The following is a 19,653-nucleotide window of genomic DNA, read 5'->3' on the forward strand; positions in this document are numbered from 1 at the left end:
TGTGCGACTTTTTCGCTTCAGTACCTGCTTTTTTATAACCATTTCTCCACCTTACATACAGAGATTTTGCATTTTGAGACTTAGTATTATTGTATATATCTAACAGCATCATTACATGATCTTTCATATCAGACAGCATTTTAGTGTACCAAAAAGTTTCCTTTTTTGACACCTTCTTTTTACAACCTCTGTCTGTTACATTATATTTCCTAATAGGAATACTATCATTAAATATTTGCAAAAATGAGTTAAAGAAACATTCAAAATTTATCTTAGCTGACTAATTATTTGATAGATACAGATTACCATCATTTCTGTGGCAATATCAGTCTCTGTCTGCAAGGGTTTTCCTGAACTTGTCAGTTTTTCCATTGTCCAGTGTGTAGTGATCACCATTTTTGAATTGTCCATGTTACCAATAAGATTGACTGGGCTGGTCCTGTTAGCATATATTAGGGACACTGATTTGTGATCAGAAAAGAGAACAATGTTACATCACACTGGGCTTAGGTACATTTAAAATTAACAAATATATTGTCTAAGCACTCTTGTTCCCTAGTAGGTTTGTAGTTAACACACTGTAGATTGAACTGTTGTAATAGGTTTTTCAACTGACCTGAAATTTAATGGATTATTCTTCTGTGCCTCTTCTGACTAAGTTAGATCCACCTTTGTTCTTCTCCTCAATGTGTACAGCAGGATCTACTTATTGATTTACAAAGTGTCATGCATCAGTCTTTCTTTTTGTGTACCAGTGTCATTCCATTAAATCGTGTTTCTGGAGCTGGCGTGGATACATACCTTTTCTGCCACACAGGATGAAAATTTCCCTTGCTGAATTTAGACCTTGGTATTTTCTGTTGTAAAGTTATTTCATGTCTTTTATTCCAGGCATGAGAGCACTTTGTATCTCTCATTGTTAAGATGGAGGAGTGTTCAGATAGGGGAGGCACATGTATTTGTGTCAAGATTAAAATATTTTCAGATATGAATCCATGTCAGTTCTTAATTTGCCGTTTACCACATTCGTTAATGGATGGAGCGTTGCTATAGCATCATGATCTGCATAGTGGTCCAAGAACTGAGCTCTGTAGCACATCTGTTTTTACTTTCTTCACATGAGAGTGCCTGTTTTTAACTGAATAAAATTATCTGCTGTTGCTTAAATATGAATCACAGTTGAAGATGAGTTACTTATTCCATAGTATTCAAGCTTTGCAATCATGATATCGCAAGAAATAGTCAATGGCATTTCTTGCATTATGTAACATCAGAGGCACAATTAAAATACAGTTAGTGCTTCTTTAACAGTATCAAGGACATGATGGTAGTAGTCTTCCCTGTAGGAAACCAAACTGTCTAACTAATAAAAGATAATTTTCAAAATAGTTACACAGTTAACAATACATTAGGAACTCAAATATTTTAGACAATATTGGAACAATAGGCTCCCACCAGACCCAAAAAAAATGAGGGTAATCTACTCCAGCCTTTCAAGTATGGGTTACATGGCTTCTTTGTGGCACACTCCCTTTACTCTGCACAGGAGTTTCTTATAGTAGTTTAGAACCTTTCACTAAATTGTTTAACAAGTATATGCATAGCCTATCGTCACAAATCTCTTGTTCTTTTTTTTTTTTTGTTAACTTCAGCTTTCTGTGAATTATGTATGCAATAACTTCGGCTCAGGTGATTAGCTACAAGTGAACTCGTGTACGCAGTTATTCTCATACTTTCATATGAATATTTCTAGATATTGGATCTGTCTTATACAAACCATAATCTTCAAAAATTCTCATTTAGTATTATTTGTTTAATGTAATAACATTCATGCTTTCATTCCATCAGTTTTGGGTACAGTGTTTCTTGTCAATGTTCAATGCCAGAAGCAACTTTTTACAATGTTCCTGTCACATCATTGTATAATAGTTGTTATAGTTGCAACAACTTGTGTGCTGCTACATTACCATAAGTGAAAGTCAGTAACAAAATACTGAACAAAGCAGTCTTCTGGTGCACCCACTATGCTAAAAGTTTCAGTTAACTCCTTCAAGATATATAATACACTCTATGTAGTAGCCACCAGAAAGATCACGGGAGGCGCACATTGGCACGGCGCGTCACGGACGGTAGTTGCCGCAAGTAGAGTCCCGTCCACCAGAGGGCACGCGAGAATTCGGACGCGACCTCTGCCGGCATGACGACAACAACAACAACAACAACAACAACAACTCCGGCAGCACGGGCCGTGCCCAGTCAGTTAACATCGGGCATGCCTAGGACACAGTCCCGGTCTACGCTAAGTGAAGTGCGACGTAAACGTGAACAGTGTTACTACACAATTGGCGACGAGTAGGGTCGTTCTTTCACGTGTAGCGTCGTTGTTCCGGTTTCGCAGCTTCTCCACGGCATGGAGGATTTGGTGCGAGTTTTGGTTGCGCAGCAGACGGAACTCATGGCCACCACGAAACAAGTGCTTCCGGCGTTGCTCTCCGCGCCGTCTGCTCCGGCGCCGTTCCCTCCTCCCTTTCCCCCGTATGACGAGACGGCGGAGGATTGGGACGCATATGAACATCGCCTTTGGCAGCATTTCCAGGCGTTTCATGTTGCCGATGCGGAGGTATGTGGTGCTCTCTTCTTGTCTTGGATATCTCCCTCGCTGTATCAAATTTTGCGGCAGCTAGCGCCGTTGCAGGAACCCTCGTCCTTGTCTTTTGATGCATTGTGTTCCTTGCTGTCTTCATATTATCGCCGCCGCACGCATGTTGTGGCGGCTAGGGTCGAGTTCTATCAATGCAAGAAACAGCCCCATCAGTCTTACCGGGCGTGGGCCGCTACCCTGCACGGTCTTAGTCGCAAGTGTCATTTTGTCACGGAGCAGTCGCGAGAGTCGTACGCCCACGTTATGGTACGCAACGTCATTGTTCGTTCGGCCCCTGATAGGGAGGTCCGGCAACGGGCACTGCAGTTAGAAAACCCTTCCCTCGAGGAAGTCCTGTCCATTGCTCAATCGTATGAAGTCTCTCATGCAGCAGGTCAACAGCTGGAAGGGTGGTGCGATGTCGCGGAGGTTCAGGGCGGCGCGGCCGCGTCCACTGTGTCAGGGGTGGACGACGTGCGAGCGGTACAATCCGGCCGTTACGGCCGCTCCCGCATGGCGCGTAAACAGAATTCCGGCCGCCGGCCCCTGTTGCCGTCCTGTGCGTCGTGCTATATACATCATGATCGGTCAGAGTGCCCCCAGTGTTGGGCCGTTTGTCGCAAATGTAATAGAAAAGGTCACATTGCTAAAGTTTGCCGCTCAGCCTCAAAAGAATCGAAGGAAGCAGGTACAGAGGACATGGACGTTGACATTCAGGAAGTTTCATCGGGCCAGGCTCCCGACGCATCGGCACGCAAACTCTTTATCGAGGTGTCGGTTCGGTTGCGCCGGTTACAACTGCAAGTCGATACAGGCGCGGCAGTTTCGTTGTTGAATGCACAAACTTATTCCGACCTTGGATTGCCGCCGTTGGCGCCAGTTTACCGGCGTCTACGCGGTTATGGTAAACAGTTCATTCCTCTACTGGGTCAATTCACTACTGACGTAACTTACAAATCAGTCACTCGGCCTATTACTTTTATTGTTGTCAGTGATGCGAGCTCAGCTAACCTTATTGGCCTGGATGCCTTTCAAGCTTGCGGTTTTTCTATCGCTGACACCATACAGTTGGTCTCCGAAGACGTTCCCTATCAATCATTGGAATCTTTGATCTCCGACTTTCCAGATATTTTTGAGGAGGGCCTGGGGCGTGTTTCGGATTTTGAAGCTCACTTAACGTTGAAGGCGTCGGCTCGCCCGCGTTTTCTACGCGCAAGGCAGATCCCCTTGGCTCTCCGCCCTTAGGTAAAGGAAGAGCTAGACCGGCTGACAGCCCTAGGGGTCGTTCTTCCCATTTCTTCCAGTGAGTGGGCTTCGCCCCTCGTTATTGTAAGGAAGCCCTCAGGAAAATTACGTCTTTGTGGCGATTTCAAGGCCACCATTAATTCCCAATTGGTGGTGGACACCTATCCTTTGCCACGTGCTGATGAATTGTTCTCCTGCGTGGCGGGAGGCCAATATTTTTCGAAAATCGATCTGTCGGAGGCTTATCATCAGATACCACTTGATGAGGACTCCAAAGGGTTGGCGGTCGTCAACACACCGTTTGGCCTTTACCAATACCAGCGGTTGGCCTTTGGAATATCCAGTGCCCCGGCGATATTCCAGCGTTATCTTGAGCATGTCACGTCGACAATTCCTCATTGTATTAATTACCTGGATGACATAATTGTCACAGGCCGCAGCACGAAGGAACACTTGCACAACCTTCGCACCCTCTTCCTCAAATTCGGGTCTGTGGCCTTGCGTTGCAACCTGCATAAGTGAACCTTCTTTCAACCATCCATTGAGTATGTGGGCTACACCATCTCTCAGCACGGTATCGAGCCACTAGGAAGTTTGGTCCAAGGTATCGTCAACCTTCCTCGGCCCGCTTCGCTGAAAGAGTTACAAGCTTTTTTAGGCAAGATAGCCTATTACCACCGGTTCATTCCCAGGGCTTCCACTATAGCCCACCCCCTGTACTGCCTTCTGCACAAGGGTGTTCCTTTTGATTGGTCACCTGCATGCGAGCGAGCGTTCACCTTGTTGAAGGGCCTCTTCACGTAAGCCCGTTGTTTGGCTACTTTTGATCCCCATAAGCCGTTGGTCCTGGCTACAGATGCTTCGCAGTATGGGGTGGGGGCGGTCCTGGCCCATCGCAACGCAGATGGTTCCGAGCAACCACTGGCGTTTGCGTCTAAAACGGTTAGTCCCGCACAGGCCCATTACTCCCAGGTGGAAAAAGAGGCTTTGGCCATTGTTTACGCTGTTACCAAGTTTCACCCTTTCTTGTATGGCACGAAGTTTCAGTTAATCACTGACCATAAGCCGTTAATATCGTTATTTGGCCCCGCCTCTCAGATTCTGAATAGGGCGGCCCACAGACTACAGCGCTGGGCCTTGTTCCTCTCTAAGTACCATTATGACATTCATTTTCGCCCTGCAGGACAGCATGCCAACGCCGACGCTCTCTCCCGTCTTCCGGTGGGCCCGGATCCTACGTTCGATCGAGAGGAGATTATGTGTTTTCATTTGGATGTGGCGTCCTGCCAGGCGGTTGATGGCTTCCCGATCACTAGTTCTCGAGTCGCCAGGGAAACGGCAGCTGGCCCGGTTCTCCAGCAAGTAGTTCGCCTCATTCAGCAGGGGTGGTCATCCCGCCCTCCGAGCCGGGCCTCGGACCCTCTTCGTAATTATTTTCTTCTACGGGACCGCCTCTCGGTCTTGGAAGGCGTTCTCCTTCTGGCTACCGATGATACAGCTCCTCACGTGGTTGTCCCTGCAAGTTTACGACGGGAGGTTCTCACGTTATTACATGCGGGGCACTGGGGTGTTTCCCGTACTATAACCTTGGCTCACAGACATGTGTACTGGCCCGGTATTGACAGAGAAATTGAGCACTTGGTGGCCGCCTGTTCCCAGTGTGCAAGCCAACAAGCATCTCCCAGGGCAGCATTCTCTTCATGGCCGCCGGCAACCCAAGCATGGGAGCGTGTTCACATCGACTTTGCGGGCCCGTTTCTCAACGGTTTTTGGCTCATTGTCATTGATGCTTATTCCCGATTCCCATATGTCGTTCGCTGCTCCTCAACCACTTCAGAAGTTGCAATCCAGGCACTAGCAAAAATCTTTTCTGTGGAAGGTCTGCCAATCACCCTGGTCTCGGACAATGGACAGCAGTTTATTTCGCAGACCTTCCAGGATTTTTGTACGCGCTTCGGTATTCGGCACGTTTGCTCTACCCCCTTCCATCCACAATCAAATGGGGAAGCCGAGCGCATGGTGCGCACATTTAAGACGCAGATGAAAAAGTATGTGCACGAATTTCCTGCGGAGGAAGCAGACGTTTTTCTTGACGGCATACCGGACCACACCAATGGGAGAACGCAGCCCCGCAGACCTCCTCCATGGGCGTCAACCTAGGACTCTGCTGCACCTCCTCCGGCCTGGTCCTTGCCAGTCTTCACAAAACGGAGTACCTGGCTTTCCACTGGGTATGTCGGTCTGGGCCCGTGGGTCTGGTCGCAATCCACGTTGGATACCAGCGGTGGTCCTGCGCCGAAATGGCCGCCGGCTCTATACCTTGCAGGCGGGGGACCGGGTGGTACGTCGTCACCAAAGTCAGCTACGTCCATATTCGGGCACCCACCCTCCGCCCTCTCGGACACCGGCTTCCCCATTGCCGGCACCTTTGTTGGTTTCACAGGGGACGTTGCCTCCTCTCCCCGCTGTGCCTCTGCCGCACTGCGATGGTTCTCAGCCTTGACAGCCTCCAGTAGCTCCAGCACCGGCATCGCCATCGTTCGAGATGCCCCAGCGAGAGCCGGCCCCCCCCGCAAGCCCGGTTTCTCAGGAGGTTGGTTCACCTGTGGGCGTCCCTGCCCCTTCGTCCCCGCCACTGGGTCTTGCCCCTCCCGGGGTGGAACAGGATCCGGAGTTCGACAGCTTGTCGCCCATTCTGTCCCGGGCTCCGGTTGTAGGACAACGGGGGCCTCTTCGTGTGGGTCAGTTCCAGCCGTATTCGAAGGTTCCGGCTCGAGGATTGGCAGATCCCCTCGACTCCGGCCATCCAATGGATGTGGAGGTCATCGCTCCTGCCCGACGCTTCACCTTCCGACGCAGTGGCTCACAGTGGCTTCACCCCCCGAAGGAGGAGGAGTGTAGTAGCCACCAGAAAGATCGCGGGAGGCGCACATTGGCACGGCGCGTCACGGACGATAGTTGCCGCAAGTAGAGTCCCGTCCACCAGAGGGCACGCGAGAATTTGGACGCGACCTCTGCCGGCATGACAACAACAACAACAACAACTCCGGCAGCTCGGGCCGTGCCCAGTCAGTTAACATCGGGCATGCCTAGGACACAGTCCCGGTCTACGCTAAGTGAAGTGCGACGTAAACATGAACACTGTTACTACACTCTACATAGCAGTGTCTCCTTGCAATGCACTAATAATCTTCACTTGCAGTAATTATTTTATATTACTGGGGATGCTACTTACTCGCAATAGTATTATTTTGAAAGCAAAACTTTGCTATTCACATGTTTCTGCCTCATAATTTTCCATTTTGCCGGCCGAAGTGGCCGTGCGGTTAAAGGCGCTGCAGTCTGGAACCGCAAGACCGCTACGGTCGCAGGTTCGAATCCTGCCTCGGGCATGGATGTTTGTGATGTCCTTAGGTTGGTTAGGTTTAACTAGTTCTAAGTTCTAGGGGACTAATGACCTCAGCAGTTGAGTCCCATAGTGCTCAGAGCCATTTGAGCCATTTTTTCCATTTTGTCAACTAAGATATGCCACATTTTATCACATAATTCTCTTCTGTTCAAACCATTAATTTGCATAACCTATTTCACAGCACTCATGCAGATGAAAAGCAATATGAAGCACTGGTCAAAGAGGTCCAAAGGCTCACAACTGAGAATCAACAACTGGCACAGAAGGCAGCTGTTACTGATTCTGGACATCAGCTATGTATGTACTACTTTTTTGAATCGTGGCATTATTTTGCCAGTTTTACAATTATCTATAGTTGGAAACATTAGTAATGCTGTAGAGGAGAACAGCAATAGATAAAACATTCTAAAGTGTTCACTGATTAAGAAAGTATCACTATGTGCTTCCAGATGAAGAAGCCTTTCGCAGGAAGAATGAGCAAATAGCATCTTTACAGGCACGCCTCAGTCGGTATGAGAAACACAAGCAAGATTTGGAACGACAGCGAGACTCACTGCGAGAGCAGCTGGAGGATACTCGCCAAAAAATGGAGCAGTCAGTTTTTGAATCTACACAGGCAAAAGAGTCAGAGGACATTTCCATGCTGCAGGAGCTGGTGGTCAGACTCAATGCAGAGCTTGAACGTTACCAGCAGAAATTCCACAAGCTTGGTGTGGAAATACCATCACAGCGACAAGACACACCACATCCTCCAAGGGATGTATCCCCTGAGACCTGGGCTAAGGTAGGTTATTATAGTTATTCCTTAATTTCTTTCCTTACTCTAAAAGAAAGCAAAATAAAATATGTAATATATAGCTGTCAATATTTCTTTTCTTGCTACTGCCAGTATATATTTTATGTCCTCTTTACTCCTGCCATTATCAGTTATTTTTCTGCTCAAATAGCAAAACTTGTCTATGACTTTTAGTGTCTCATTCCCTAATATAATGTCCTAGTATCGCCTGATTTTAGTTGACTACATTCCAGTGCCCTTGTTTTACTTTTGTTGACATTCATCTCATAATCTGTTGTCAAAACACTATCTATTACATTCAGCTGATCTTCCAAATCCTCTGTCTCTACCAAAACCAAAATGTCATCGGCAAGCATCAAAATTTTTGTGTGTTCTTCCTGAAATTTACATTCCATCACAAATTTCCCCTTAATTTCCTTTACTGGTTGCTCAATATATAGGTTGAATAGCATAGGAGAAATAGGTTACAAACCTTTCTCACTCCCTTAGCAGTTATTGCCTTCTCTTCAGGTACTTTGGCCTAGTTTCTTTGCAAGTTGTAGATAACCTTTCACTTCCTACAGAGCAAGGTGGCACAGTAAGTGTTTAGCACACTGGACCCGCATTTGGCTGGGCAATGGTTCAAATTCCCATGTGACCATCCAGATTTAGATTTCCATGATTTCCTTAAATCACTCCAGGCAGATGCCAGTTTGGTTCCTTTCAAAACGAGTGGGCAATTTCCTTCCCCATCCTTTCATAATCTGGGCTTATGTTCCATCTCTAAAGACCTTGTTGTCAGTGGGAACTCTCATCTTCCTTCCATCTTTCACTCCCTGTATTTTATTCCTGCTACTTCCTAATTCCAAAGAGTGTATTCCAGTTAACATTGTCAAATCACCAGCGATTTACCTGTCCTCAACAACATTGATTTACATGTTCCTGTATTTCTCTGAAAACGTAACCAAACTTCCCTCAGGTCAGCTTTTGTCGTTTGTTCCATCCATCTGTAGATAATTCATGTTATTATTTTGCGACCGTGACTTACTGAAATTATGGATCAATCGTTCACACCTGTCAACAACTGCCTGCTTTGTAGTTCAAAATTACATTCGTCTTTAAGTCGGAAAGTATTTTGCCTGTGTCATATGTGCTGCATACTAGGTGAAATAGTTTTGTTGTCATATGTTCCTTTGATCCATGACCACCGAATTGCCAATGAAACTTACAGAAATTGGTCTGAGCATGATCTGAGGTGCAAATATTTTGCTCAGTGGATGTGCTCAATAGTAGTGAGTCCAGGTGACCTTCCAAGTCACATAAGTACATCATGTCTGTAATGTGTTCCTCAAACCATCATGACACAATTCAGGATTTCTGGTGCAGTGTCTTCATGAAGGTACATGTCACACACATGGAGTGCTGTGAAAAAGAAGTGAGACAGATATGTTGCTCACTACCAAAAGACAATGGTAGATGTGTCAGGACCCCATTTCATGCTGTATAAACATCCCTCAGATGAAAATACTTCCACCACCTGAGGAAATGGTGTCCTGTTAGTATCGTGCATTGTCTCAGCAATTTTCAGCACGCTGCTACCCAGCCATTGCATATTCCAATTTGTTGTGTGACGTTTGAGTAGAGGTGACCTATTCTGTACTTAGAGCATCCAGTTTGATTTTCTGTGCCCATGCTAATCTCTGTGCCCTGTGGTATGGTAAGTAGATGCACATTTGTGATGAGGTGGCTCCTGTTCTCTATACTGAGGAGATGGTTCTGAATGGTTTACATGCTCACCAGTTGGCATTGTCCACCACTGAACTGGCAAGTGCTTTGTTGCACAGTGGCCCATCATTAGTCCATGGTAATGTCAGTCATCACCACATACTTGGCCAGGACAGGTTACTCAGGCCATGGACAATTCCCCAAGTCTAGATACTTGCAGTACACCCTTTAAAAGCTGGCAGTGCCTGCATGACCTAGCGGATGGAGTGTTCTGTAGACCAGGCACCCCCAAGCTGGCCACCATCAGTTTGCACTGATGTGGATCTTACACATTCTGTGCTTGACTGTCATGCAAACTGGCAGTATTTGGTCTCATCACATCTCAGTCAAATGACACCCAGGATATTGTATTTTTTGTGGCAACAAGAAAGCTCTCTCTAATTCTGCTTCTTTTGAATGCATGTGTGAATGTAGTACTAGGAAGATAAAAGCAGTGGAACTGGATTTCAGAAATGCACATAAATATTAGTTTAAAACTGTTCAGAAGCTTTTGTACTGAAAACTAAAATGTCATTGACTTGGAGAGTTAATAATTTCACTGTGTTATGTGTGTGAAATGCAAGAGAAAGTGTTAAGTTTATATCTACAGGTTAGCCATGGTCTGCTGGGGCCTTTGCTGAAAGCATACTCAGAAACTATCCAAGAGAAGGATGATCTTGCACGCAGTTATGAAAAAGACTTGGCACAACTTAATGCTCATTGCAGAGACCTTGTTTCAGAAAATGAGCAGCTGTATGCTGAACTTGATGAAACTACTAGAAAGGTTGGTTTAGCATTTTCCAGGCAAACAGTGTCATAAGCTTACTTGGAAAGTACACCAGTAAAATTTGCAGAATTAAGTGCTTGTGTATGATGTAAGATGTATTTATTTGCTGAAACTCACTTCTATGATACGCCTTGGCTTTCTTGGATATATCTTTTTTACCATCATCCTTCCGTTCTATCACTTTCTTTGACTACTATACCTTTTTGTTTTATTATTATTATTATTATTATTATTATTATTATTTTGTGGCTTCTTTTTAATTATGGAAGATGTCAGTGTGTGCTGGGAACATAATGAAAGAGATGAGATACGAAATTGCCGTAATCTGAATCTCCTTCTAGAGTCTTCATATCCACAAATAAATAACAGAGCTTCTGGAACAACTGCATATTTTTGTCCTTTTCAGAACTTACTGAATTAGACACTACAATTGTCATCATGTTAATTTACAGAAGACTTGGGTACAGAAATTTTTCGTTCTTTAAACTGTATGGGAAATTTCTCTAAATTGAATTCTGCCATATTCTGCACCCTCTTAGCTGCTTCCATTTTTCTTCCTTTTTCTTTGTGATTGCCCCTGTATGTCTCATCTGTGATTCTCTTCAGGTATATCTGACTTATTGACTATTCTCATTGCCACTTGCAAGCTTTCAGGTACAAACCTGTTTTGGGCATTTCACTCTGACATGTTTTGCATGGTACACTCTCAGTTTCTATAACCTTTTCCCCTCTGTTGCCAGGCAACCGAACATCTTATTCCCAAAGGTAGTGTTTACATATCCTTTTATAAGTATTTATATCTGCTGCTGTTTGGTGAGTGGAAATTAAAAATAACTTTTATTCTGTGGCTTGGTAGCTCAGCGGTCAATACAGAGTCCTTGGGTTGGTGCTAGAATTATTTCTTTCCCTTGTCAATTCATGCACCTCTGCCAGTTGTCCCTGTATGTGAAAAATTCTGAACAGCACCTTGGTCTGCAGCTTACATGAAACTGTACCCCCTCCCCCCGTAACTGGTTGGATAAGTCAATTTGAAGGTTGAAGAAAGGCAAGGGGATCCAATAGGATCATACATAGCATTCATCATTTTCTTGTGCCTTTGTCCTACATCAGCACAGGGTTGGCATGGTTATTAATGAGTGGCCAGATGCCCTACCTGACATCATCCCCTTACCCTCCAGGACAGATTATGTGCACCCCAACTGTCTGTGTGTAGTGTTGTGCATCTGAAAGTGAGTGAAAGTTTTCTAAATGTTTGCTTATTGTGTTACTGAGATGGGAATTGGGTACCAGCCTACTATTCACTTACAAGGGAAACTCCCCATCACACACCCCTTATTTCATGGTAAGATGGCCCATTGGATAGCCCGTCAAAAACTGAACACAGATCAAGCATAAATCAGGAAGAAGGTGTACTGAAATGAGAAAAAAAGAGGCAAAAAGAAACATCTTTTTTTTTTCACAAAATTATGAACTGTCTAACTGCTCACTAATGTGTGTAGGCTGTATTCAAATTTGTGTCTGTGTCATGGTGTAAAGTCCATTTGCAGTAGTGTGGTCTAATCAAGAGGCTCACAATGAAAGTTGATTTCGAGATCTTGGGTGTTTTCACCGGTACTTGACGCTGGGATGTTGTGATTATAAGGCGATGATCCTCCAGACATACTTACCTCCTATTTGTTCTACCCAAGTACCATATGGTATTAATCTTGTGTTCCATTTTGGAACTTTTGACTCTTGAATTCCTTTGTTGTAACATAGTTCACACCCATTTATTTGTAATTTTCATTTGTGTGAAAAGTCTATGTGGCATCTCGCCTACTCTTGTATTCATCATATTTACATACGACAGTAATATATTTTTACCACATGACTCATGTTCCATAACCAATGTAAAGTATGACAACTGTGAAGACTACAGAAAGAGAACAGACATGCCAATGGCCAGACAGACAGTTCGTAATTTTGTGAAAAGCAGTCCAACACGTTAACCACATAACCATTTGCTCAATACTGCACATCTTGGACCATTCTCTTTTCCTATTTTGCTTCTTTTTTCACAGTCCAGTACACGTTCTTCTGTTTTCATGCTTGATCTATGTTCAGTTTTTTATGAACTATCTACTGTGCCATCTTACCATTAAATCTGATGGAGGCACAATGGGGAGTTTCCCTTCTTAGGAGGATGTGGAAAACTGCTTCAAAATCACATCCAGGCCAGCTGGCACACTGACTCTTGTTGTTAATCCTCTAGACAGATTCGATCTGGTGCCGATGCACCTCCCCGTCCAAAAAGCAGCTATCCGAGTGGGTCTGATCTTGCATAGTTCTGTGTTGTGTAAGTCAACCTTTGGGTTGTGCCAGCTTTATCTGTTCTATTTTTATTTTCTATGAACAGAATTCTGTTTATAGATATTTCATCAAACTATATCAGAAACTTCCTTCCAGTCCTTCCCCAAATTTCATTGATAGTTTTGTGTGCTCTCTCATGATTTCATTCAGTCACAGGTATGAAATACTAGGTGATTATCCAGCCTTGATGATTTTTGATTTATTCCTTCTCCCAGTCTTCATAGGTATTCGTACTTGGAATTGAGTTATTTAACAGCATAGAAATGACTAGTGAAATTATTTCTTGAGTGTTCTTTTAACAATGTCCTGTCTGTTTCTAAAAATTCCCAGATGATTTTTTAGGGTTCTATTTGTTTTATTCAACAATAATTCAAGTTAAATGTCATTACAGTCATTACCAGTGAGCCTGGTGATTCTAAAGACTGTGAATTTGACACTAATATCACTTATTTTTCAATGGCTGATTATGTGTCACTCCCATCCCACACCTATCCATACCATTATAGTTAGGTGTGTGTTAGGGGTGTGAGGTGTGTCTTAACTGCACTGAAATAGTTTCTGTTTAGTAAGATTTGTATGTACCAAGTTTGTCTGAAACTATTCCACATGTAAATCCATAGGTGTGTGTTATCCATATGGTAAGTCATATGTATATCAAATTTGGTCAGAATTGCTTCAGGGTTATGCATATTTTTACATTTCACCCTCTTTCCACCCCATCTTCAGTTGTGCTATAGTTGAGTTGGCATAAGAAGACATCTGGAAGCTAGCAATGTCGTTGCCAGCTTACAACTGTGAAGTACAAACAGCTGCAGGCGAAAACAGTAGTCTTTTATAGAGCTGTGGCAATCCTGAGATGTTGCCATAGAGACATTTACAAAATCACATTTCATGACTGGTTGAGGTAGGCATGTAAAGTAAATTTGTCCCAACATGTCCACTGTAACTGTCAGAGATTTTCTTACGTCGACTCAACTATAAGGTATGTCCCCCCCTCCCACAGCATTTTGTGGCATATAGGGGCCAGTGGAATCCACCAATTTCAAGCAAAGTTGGTGCACGTAAGATCTACTATAGGGTCATTCTGCAGAAAGTGTGTCAATTTGAGGAACCATATCACCTGACCACCTCCAATCTGAATGAAATTTTATACAGTGGAAACTCCGGGTAGGAATATCAACAATGTAGGAAAAGACAGGTTGCCAGAATGCTTTCCAGCCCGAGATGCTGGGGTTGGTGGTCACATGTTCATGAGCTTTGCTTGCATTTGTATGCGAATGGTGTGTGTGTGTCTCTGTTTTACTGATGAAGGCTGTGGCCGAAAGCCGTATGTAACTGTGTTTTAATTGTGCCTGTCTACAGCTTGATGTGTCTTCTTTACAATAAGTAGTTATCTGTCTTTTCCTACATTTTTGAAATTTTGTACTGATGTTTCTTACAGAATAAAAATGAATTGTACAAAATTTGAGCTCAAACAACCAATTGTGCATGGTGCTAGCTTAGGGCCATCCATCTATCCTACAGCAAAATAATTTTAACTAGACACCTTTGTCTTACATCTTGAAGCTGCTTAATAAACAAAACAGTTATATTTTTATTGCAATCTCCACAACTAAGTTGGCAATGAATCGCTGAGTGTGTCCTTGGACCCAAAATGCTTCATCAGGAAAGAGGGAAGGAGAGGGAAAGACGAAAGGATGTGGGTTTTAAGGGAGAGGGTAAGGAGTCATTCCAATCTCGGGAGCGGAAAGACTTACCTTAGGGGGAAAAAAGGACAGGTATACACTTGCGCGCGCACACACACACACACATATCCATCCGCACATACACAGACACAAGCAGACATTTTTCAAAATGTTAATGAAATAAAGTGGTTTTTTTTTTTAATTTATTATTAAGGCACTCTTCACACAAAACCAACAGAGACTACAGAATGATCCTTGGAGTAGTGGAAGCTATTTTAAGCAAGCATTCCAATGAAAGTCCAGTTTTTGCATTATCACAGTGCCACCAATAACAAACAGAAACTGAAAGGTAAACACCGGGAATCACACCAATAGACGAAATGGCGCGCATACTTCACTGACCGAACTTCCCCAGCTACTGGGTTTCCATAGTGACATTTGGTAGAGCCACTACAGTGTTTATTTCATAATAAAAGTACAGCCTACAAAGAAAAATGACATCCTTTAAGAAATGGCTCATATTTAATGTTGTATTATGAGTCCAATTTTCAAATAAAATTAAGATCCACCCAAGGGATTCCAACACATCAGTAGTTGGACTTTTTATCACTTAATCCACTATAAATATATGACAAAAGCCAGTAATCTCTATGGAGGTTTAAAACAGATGTTTGGTGATCCACCTCTAAAAAAACTCACTATCTCCCCTCATGTATAATGACACAATGGTATAGGATACTCTGCAAATTAGGCATTGAACACTCCACCAAATAATGATAGAATTTATTATGTGATTTATAAGTTCTTTGAAATCATGCTAATTCAGGTGTAACAGGAACACAGCTGTCAGAGCACGTTGGAAAGAAAAAAAAAAAAGACTGGCATTCAGCAATAGATAAACTGGGGACTAAAGTAGAAATGCCCATCAGTCGTTGATGGCTTTTTTGCTAATGGCACGTTTTACAACAGTACTAGCTGACAAATCCGGCAATGCACAGGTATTTACTTTGTGAGTTTTCTGTTAGAAACAAAAACAAAAAAAGAATTGTGTTTTTAGTGTTAAAAAATTTCATTTTCATGTATTTGTGAAAATGCCTTTGAAACAATCATACAAAGAAATATGCATAATGTACAGAAGTACAAGTACAGTACCCTGGGCAGTTTCTATACACTGGGTGCAGCTGCTTCACTCGTCTACAACACAATTTTTTAAATCTCTTCGCAGCTGTATAAACAGTTACTGTTTTTGCTTACAGCCATTTTTGCTTCACAGTTGAAAGCTGTTGAAAGCACTTCCAGGTGTCAGGGATTTCCTTAAGTTGACTCAACCGAAGGAGTATCTTAGTAGTAAAGAACAAATGTATTACAACCTAATGCATGATGCTGCATTTCATGCATCTCAGTGTTTATGGTATCATATCTCTTGAACTATGTCTCGTACAATTATATATTCATGTAGGTACATTCAGCGGCATACACGATACTTTTGTGTGGAATGTTGCAAATAGAGTTAGTAGCAAAGAAGCAATAAATTTAAACCCCATACATGATGCGGCAGTTTTTCACGCATCTCACTGTTTATGACTTAATATCTCCTCAACTATGATATGTGGGTGGTTCTTTGTCCCACAGCATTATTGCCTGTGGGTATGGGATATGTGCACCAAGTTTGGTTGAAATTGGTCCCATGGTTTAGGAGAAGCTTTGGGACATACACCTACACATACATACATACACTCTATGATCAAAAGTATCTGGACACCCCCCAAAAACATACGTTTTTCATATTAGGTGCATTATGCTGCCACCTACTGCCAGGTACTCCATATCAGCGACCTCAGTAGTCATTAGATATCATGAGAGAGCAGAATGGGGTGTTCTGCAGAGCTCACGGACTTCGAATGTGCTCAGGTGATTAGGTGTCACTTGTGTCATACATCTATATGTGAGATTTCCACACTCCTAAACATCCCTAAGTTCACTGTTTCCGATGTGATAGTGAAGTGGGAACGTGAAGGGACATGTACAGCAGAAATGCGTACAGACTGACCTCATCTGTTGACTGACAGAGACCGCCAACAGTTGAAGAGCGCCTTAATATGTAACAGGCAGACACCTATGACCATCACACAGGAACTCCAAACAGCATCAGGATCCACTTCAGGTACTAGACAGTTAGAGGTGAGAAAACTTAGATTTTATGATCGAGCGGCTGCACGTAAGCCACACGTCACGCTGGTAAATGACAAACGACGCCTTGCTTGGTGTAAGGAGCATAAACATTGGATGATTGAACAGTGGAAAAATGTTGTGTGGAGTGACAAATCACAGTACACTATGTGGCTATCCGATGGCAGGGTGCGGGCATGGCGGACGCCAGGTGAACGTCAGCTGCCAACGTCTGTAGTGCCAACAGTAAAATTGGGAAGCGGTGGTGTTATGGTGTGGTGGTGTTTTTCATGGAGGGGGCTTGCACCCTCGTTGGTTTGCATGGCACTATCACAGCTAGAGCTGACATTGATGTTTTAAGCACCTTCTTACTTCCCACTGTTGAAGAGCAATTCGGGGATGGCGATTGCATCTTTCAACACAATCTAGCACCTGTTCATAATGCATGGCCTCTGACGGAGTGGTTACACAACAATAGCATCCCTGTAATGGACTGGCCTGCACTGAGTCCTGACATGAATCCTGTAGAACACCTTTGGGATGTTTTGGAACGCCTACTTGATGCCAGGCCTCACCAACCGACATCGATACCTCTCCTCAGTGAAGCACTCCGTGAAGAATAGGCAGCTATTCCCCAAGAAACCTTATCACACCTGATTGAACATATGCCCACCTGATTGAACATATGCCTGTGACAGTGGAAGCTGTCATCAAGGCTAAGGGTGGAACAACACCATATTGAATTCCAGCATTACCGATGGAGGTCGCCACGAACTTGAGTCATTTTCAGCCAGGTGTCTGGACACTTCTGATCACACAGTGTACATACATACATTTTCATAATATGTACGGATGAGGTGCTGTTCATAAGTTAGGGACTTCTTTGTTCAGTAATAAAAATGCAACATTGTCTCAGCTTTTCCCTATCCTCACTTTTTGCTTCTTTCTTCATTACCTCTTCTGCTAACTTTGCCTATTATTTCTTCCTCATTCCAGGATGAGTGAACTTCTGTTGCAGCCATGCCTTTTATTAGTGTAGCAACACTCATATCTGATAAAAATACTGTATTATGCAAAATCTACATGCAACAGTGTTAATAGGCCGGACATTTTATAGTAGCTCTGTTAGAAAAATGTCAGGCCTATTAACAGTGTGATAAATTAATCATTGTCACTGTTTTCATTATTATTAGTGTAACTCATTTTCTATGCACAGTAATCTTAACTGTACCTAAAGATAATCACTAAAGGTGCCTGCTTAGGTGTAGAATATGGCCAGATGACTGTGACTTTGCCAGATAAAGTAAATGTGCATATAAAAGATAAAATAAATTTCTACCTTCAGCTGGATTATAGTTTAAGCTAATTGTTTCATTATTACGTCTGCCTTTTTTCCATCTTTTCGTGACAGACAACAATAAAACTGAAGGTAATTCCTACAAATCCTAAACTGTAGGTCACATTTCACAATGGACAACTTGTGTGCACTATACTTGTCTTCAGGAATCGTGTTGACTTCATGATTGGTTTCACAAACAATTCTTGATAGCTGCTACTAAAACAAATTTGATTTCTCATCTTTAAATGGGCACCTACACATAACATACTGATATTGTCCCATTGTAGATTCATTTTATTTTAGTTGAAATTAACCTACTTTGGTTTTATCTTTATAGATGAATACTGCTGCAGCAGAGGCAAAAATCCTCCAGCAAGATACTGCTCTTGTACAAGAGCAGAATGAGTTGCTGACAGGACAGCTTGATGTACTTAAACAGAAGCTACAAGAGATCCATACTACATATCAACAGAAAGGTGTTATACTTTTCTAAAGCAAATAATTTCACAGGTGTTGCTCTTAATTTGTACTGGATGTTAGCAGCTGTTGCAGCAGGGGATTTTCTGTTTATTATATTATTTCATGTTTTGTTGTTCTTTTACTGCTCCTTTCTTCATCTTTATTATCACCATATTTCCATGGATCATTATGGGACATATTTCCCCTTTGTGTATGTGATGTTTAATATGCAACTCATCTCAGTGCTCATTAATGCATTGTAACCCCCGGTCTTGGATTGTGTCCTTCAAACTTTAAGATTAGCTGCATGCAGTGGGTGGCCTTAAAGACATGTGGATCTACTATTCTCAGGTAGGTCACAACCTGATTATGAAGTGTATCCTTCAGAGGACTTTCACCCTCAGACAGGTAAATTCATGTGATATTGATTCATTATTCATTTTCTCATCCATGAGTAATGGGTAATACTCTTTTATCCATGGAATAGTTTTCCAGATTTTGGCCCAGTATGTCAAATAAGGATCCCATAATGGTTGTGTGTGCCAGTGACCAGCATTATGAAAGACCAGATGCTATAGTTGTGAATTTCACGTGGCACAGTGATGCTGTCATCTTGGACAGATTTGTGTTGATGTACATGTCTCTTCATAGTCTTTTTTGCCATTACATTTAGTTTTTTTTAATGTAGTCATGACATTTGAGTGTATTTTATTTTCCTACTGTCATACTTTTTATCAAGGCAACTGTTATGTCCAGAAATAATAATGAATAAATAAAATTTTTAATTGTCAACATTACGTAGAATTGGAGTGTTAGTGAAAGGCATGACATGAAGATCAGTTAATGTATGTTTGGCTACTGCAGAATTCCACTTACTGTATTATGTGTTTCATAATTGTTGTACCTAGAGATTATTCAGTCATGGTGGCATCCAATTTTTTACAAGCATGTGGAATTAAGTACACTGCCGATGCTATAGTGACCCCCCACCTCCCCCCACCCCCCCACCCCCCACCTCCCCCACCGACACA

At 42.9% G+C, this 19,653-nt stretch overlaps 1 protein-coding gene across 3 annotated transcripts in view; it reads left to right on the forward strand.

The window, feature by feature from the left end:
• Positions 1-19,653, forward strand: part of LOC126416042 (centrosomal protein of 89 kDa-like) — a 98,704-nt gene that overhangs the window by 25,883 nt on the left and 53,168 nt on the right. For all 3 annotated transcript variants that reach the window (XM_050083507.1, XM_050083509.1, XM_050083508.1), the window contains exons 3-6: positions 7,477-7,592; positions 7,745-8,079; positions 10,445-10,618; positions 18,501-18,639. In XM_050083507.1, coding sequence (XP_049939464.1) covers positions 7,477-7,592; positions 7,745-8,079; positions 10,445-10,618; positions 18,501-18,639 — 764 coding nt within the window. The remainder of the gene's footprint in view (positions 1-7,476; positions 7,593-7,744; positions 8,080-10,444; positions 10,619-18,500; positions 18,640-19,653) is intronic.

This window comes from Schistocerca serialis, chromosome 8, assembly GCF_023864345.2.
Source record: "Schistocerca serialis cubense isolate TAMUIC-IGC-003099 chromosome 8, iqSchSeri2.2, whole genome shotgun sequence".
In the NCBI taxonomy this organism is placed as follows: Eukaryota; Metazoa; Arthropoda; class Insecta; order Orthoptera; family Acrididae; genus Schistocerca; species Schistocerca serialis.